The 3,669-nt window shown below is 34.3% G+C and overlaps 1 protein-coding gene across 1 annotated transcript in view; it reads right to left on the bottom strand.

The window, feature by feature from the left end:
• The window catches only part of LOC106876966 (transmembrane and coiled-coil domains protein 2-like), a 104,679-nt gene extending 101,016 nt beyond the window's left edge, over positions 1-3,663 (bottom strand). Inside the window, exons 1-2 of the mRNA XM_052975917.1 lie at positions 3,598-3,663; positions 2,195-2,239 (exon numbers count right to left, since the gene is read on the bottom strand). Coding sequence (XP_052831877.1) covers positions 2,195-2,239; positions 3,598-3,614 — 62 coding nt within the window. The 5' untranslated portion in view covers positions 3,615-3,663. The remainder of the gene's footprint in view (positions 1-2,194; positions 2,240-3,597) is intronic.
• Positions 3,664-3,669: the final 6 nt, after the last annotated feature.

Genomic DNA, 3,669 nt, shown 5'->3' with positions numbered 1-3,669 from the left:
AATATAGTTTGTTTTTAAAATAAAAATGTTAATTATATTTAAATTAAATTTTTTGCTTTACTTATATCTTTTTCATGATATTTTACTTCACAACTTTTTTTATACAAATTTTTGTTGCATGGGACCAAAACTATGAAATTTTTCATGCTTTCTTCTATCATTGAAGCTAAGATAAATATATTTTGCTTTTAAAATAAAAAAAGTTATTTAGATCTAAACTTGATTGGTGACATTACTTACTCACCTATAACGTTGCTACAAATTTTGATGTAAACTTTTTCCACTGGATCAATTTTTTTAGGCCAAAATGCAGCTAGGGACCAGTCCTCTTCAAAAGTGTTAAAAGTTCTCAATTTGGTTATGAACTGAATTAGCGACAAGCTCTGAAAGATGCCGCATGTGAGTAAATTGCAGCTTTAAGAATATTATTCAACTATTACCATAGTTGAATGATATATATATAAACAGTTGTTGAAAATTAGAGAACTCTTAGATAATTTCCACAGGACTTGTTTAGTGTAAGGCTGTAATATCAGGTTTTATGTGAAAATTATTCTTACTATAGCATCAAAACAAATATTAACATTATATATATATGTATATTAGTGTGTTCTCACCACTTTATATCTATATATGTGTGCATGTATGTGTGTGTGTGTATGTGTGTGTGTTTATATCTATGAATATGCATGTTTAAGATATAAAGCAGGTACAATATTTGGGTTGGATATGGCCACATTAAATGCTAAAGGTTAAAAAGATACCACAGGCCACCTTGACTGATGCTTTTATTATTCCACCAATAAACCACCCAAGATTAATACTTTTTTTTTATCAATTCCCCAAAAGGAATGAACAGTAATGTTGATCTTAGTGAGATTTGAACTCAGAGCACTAAGAGACAAAACAAATACTGCAAGACATTTTATCTAATGCTCTAATGACTTAATTCAATGACTCCTATATCTGACAATACATAGAATATGCACAATAACAAGCTATTAACCCAAACAGCTGACCAGAAGTAGAACAAAAATGAATATTTAATTCTTTTGATAAGAGTTCAAATGAATTGACACATTTCAAATTAAAATACTTCCGTCATAATTTTATGTAAAAAACATTTTTTTAAAGTTATACTTCAAACACTGACTTAAATGTAAATTTTATTTAGTTTACTAAATCCAACCAAATTCTTGGTTATTTTCACAATTAATTGAAAGACATAGGAGGCATATTTCATTACAAAGTCTTAAACTCAATTTTCTTAATATAATACATGTGGAACAGCCATCTCAGTATATATTTGAAACTTTGAATGAAATCCCTACACTGGGAAATAAGATATATCTTCTCGTAAAAAAAGAAAAAAAAGTAGTGGAAATCTTGGAAGCTCTTTTAGGCAAGAATACAAAAGGCAGACACATTTAATGGTAAACCATTTGTCATCTACAAAAATACCATTGTGTACTTTCTTTTAGAAGAAGAGACAAATATGATTGAAAACTAAGATAAATATCAAACAAAATATAAAGGAATTTTGTGAATCCAATCAGTTATCAGAATGTGAGCAAGAATAAGCTACATAAATGATGAGATATTTAACAGCTGTGGGAATTCCAAAACCGAATATCTTAATTACTTACTTTCGGAGTGAGTGATGACAAGTATGAGAGCAGATGACAATTATGAAATATATACCAAAACAGAAAACCATATTCCATAATGCCATGCCAGCATTAAAAAAAAAAATGGAGATTAAATAATGATGATATTTATATGAGTAAGGAATAGTTTCCATTAATTTGATGGGATGCTGATTAAAATGATACAGCTCCACTTTCTAATGACAGAAACAGGAGATTGAATGAAAAACTGGACAATTCCCATCTGAGAATGTGCCAGTGTATCTCAGGCAACATGGTTACCATATAGTATAGTAAGACAGCAAGATAATGCTGTTAGTTGGAGAGGTTAGCAAAATAAAGGAGGAGGATGGAATACTGTAACCAAATAAGTTAAGAGAAATTAAAAGCAACTCTTAATTTATTCAGTTACAGTATTTCACCCTCCTCCTTTACCTTCCTAACCTCTCTTACTAAAGGCATTACCCTGTTGTTTTCCTATACTAATTCTCATCTGAATTCTAACATATTTGGAAAGTAAGCATTAAATAAAGGAAGGATATTCTTACCCAGAAAATCCACTCAGACCATCCATAATATTTGCTCCAACATCTCTGCAAAGAAAGATAAAAAGTCATAAAGTCAGCTATGATTATCAGCCTTCAGCTAGTTATACCAAGAACACTGTGCATTAAATATAACTGTCCAGTACAGTCATACTGTTGTGGACAATTACACTAATACATAGAGTATTAATATACTGGTGATGATGAGGATTGTGATGGTAGTGATGATGGTGGTGGTGGTGGTGGTGGTGGTGGTGATGACCCTGATGATCATGATGGTGATGACTGTGTTATGTTGGCACTCCGTCGCTTACGACGTCGAGGGTTCCAATTGATCCGATCAACGGAACAGCCTGCTCGTGAAATTAACGTGCAAGTGGCTGAGCACTCCACAGACACGTGTACTCTTAACGTAGTTCTCGGGGATATTCAGCGTGACACAGTGTGACAAGGATGACCCTTTGAATCACAGGCACAACAGAAACAGGAGGTAAGAGTGAGAGAAAGTTGTGGTGAAAGAGTACAGCAGGGTTCGCCACTATCCCCTGCCGGAGCCTCGTGGAGCTTTAGGTGTTTTCGTTCAATAAACACTCACAACGCCCGGTCTGGGAATCGAAACCGCGATCCTATGACCGCGAGTCCGCTGCCCTAACCACTGGGCCATTGTGCCTCCACTGGTGATGACTGTAATGATGATAAAAAGTTATTACTTAGGTAGTAGGTACTGATGCAAAATAAGGTAGAGTACAAATTTCTGAAATGCAAGTTTTAGGAGAGTTAACTTACAAAATAATGGGAGGGTTGTAAGTAAATAACCAGCATTAGAGTATCAGGATGTTAAGGAGTATAAGGATGGATGATGACAAGTATGAGAGTGGATGATGATTATGAAAGCAAGTAATGAATATGATGGTGGTTGATGAGTATCAGTGGTGGGTGACAAATACCAGAGAGATGGATGAATATCAAGGCAGATTAAACTTACAGTTCTATATTTAAGAGATGAGGAATTATTTACATTATTTACATTATCTACATTTGACGGATATTCGTCCTCATCTTGTTTGTTGTTAACACAACGTTTCGGCTGATATACCCTCCAGCCTTCGTCAGGTGTCTTGGGGAAATTTCGAACCTGGGTTCTCATTCCTATCGATGTTACTATTATTATTATTATATTATTATTATTATTAATCAGGTCGCTGCCGTGAATCGAACTCGGAACCTTGGGGTTAGTAGCCCGCGCTCTTAACCACTACGTCATATGCCCGTGGGCAGTTATGGGGTGAATTTTAAGGTATATCAGCTGGAGGGTATATCAGCCGAAACGTTGTGTTAACAACAAACAAGATGAGGATGAATATCCGTCAAATGTAGATAATGTAAATAATGTAGATTAAACTTACTTTAAACCTTGTCCCATATCCCGCAAGACTTCTTTAGCTTGTTTGTGACTCGAAACCCCATACGTTTCAACA

This window comes from Octopus bimaculoides, chromosome 23, assembly GCF_001194135.2.
Source record: "Octopus bimaculoides isolate UCB-OBI-ISO-001 chromosome 23, ASM119413v2, whole genome shotgun sequence".
Classification (NCBI taxonomy): Eukaryota; Metazoa; Mollusca; class Cephalopoda; order Octopoda; family Octopodidae; genus Octopus; species Octopus bimaculoides.
This window is presented reverse-complemented; position numbering and strand designations above follow the sequence as displayed.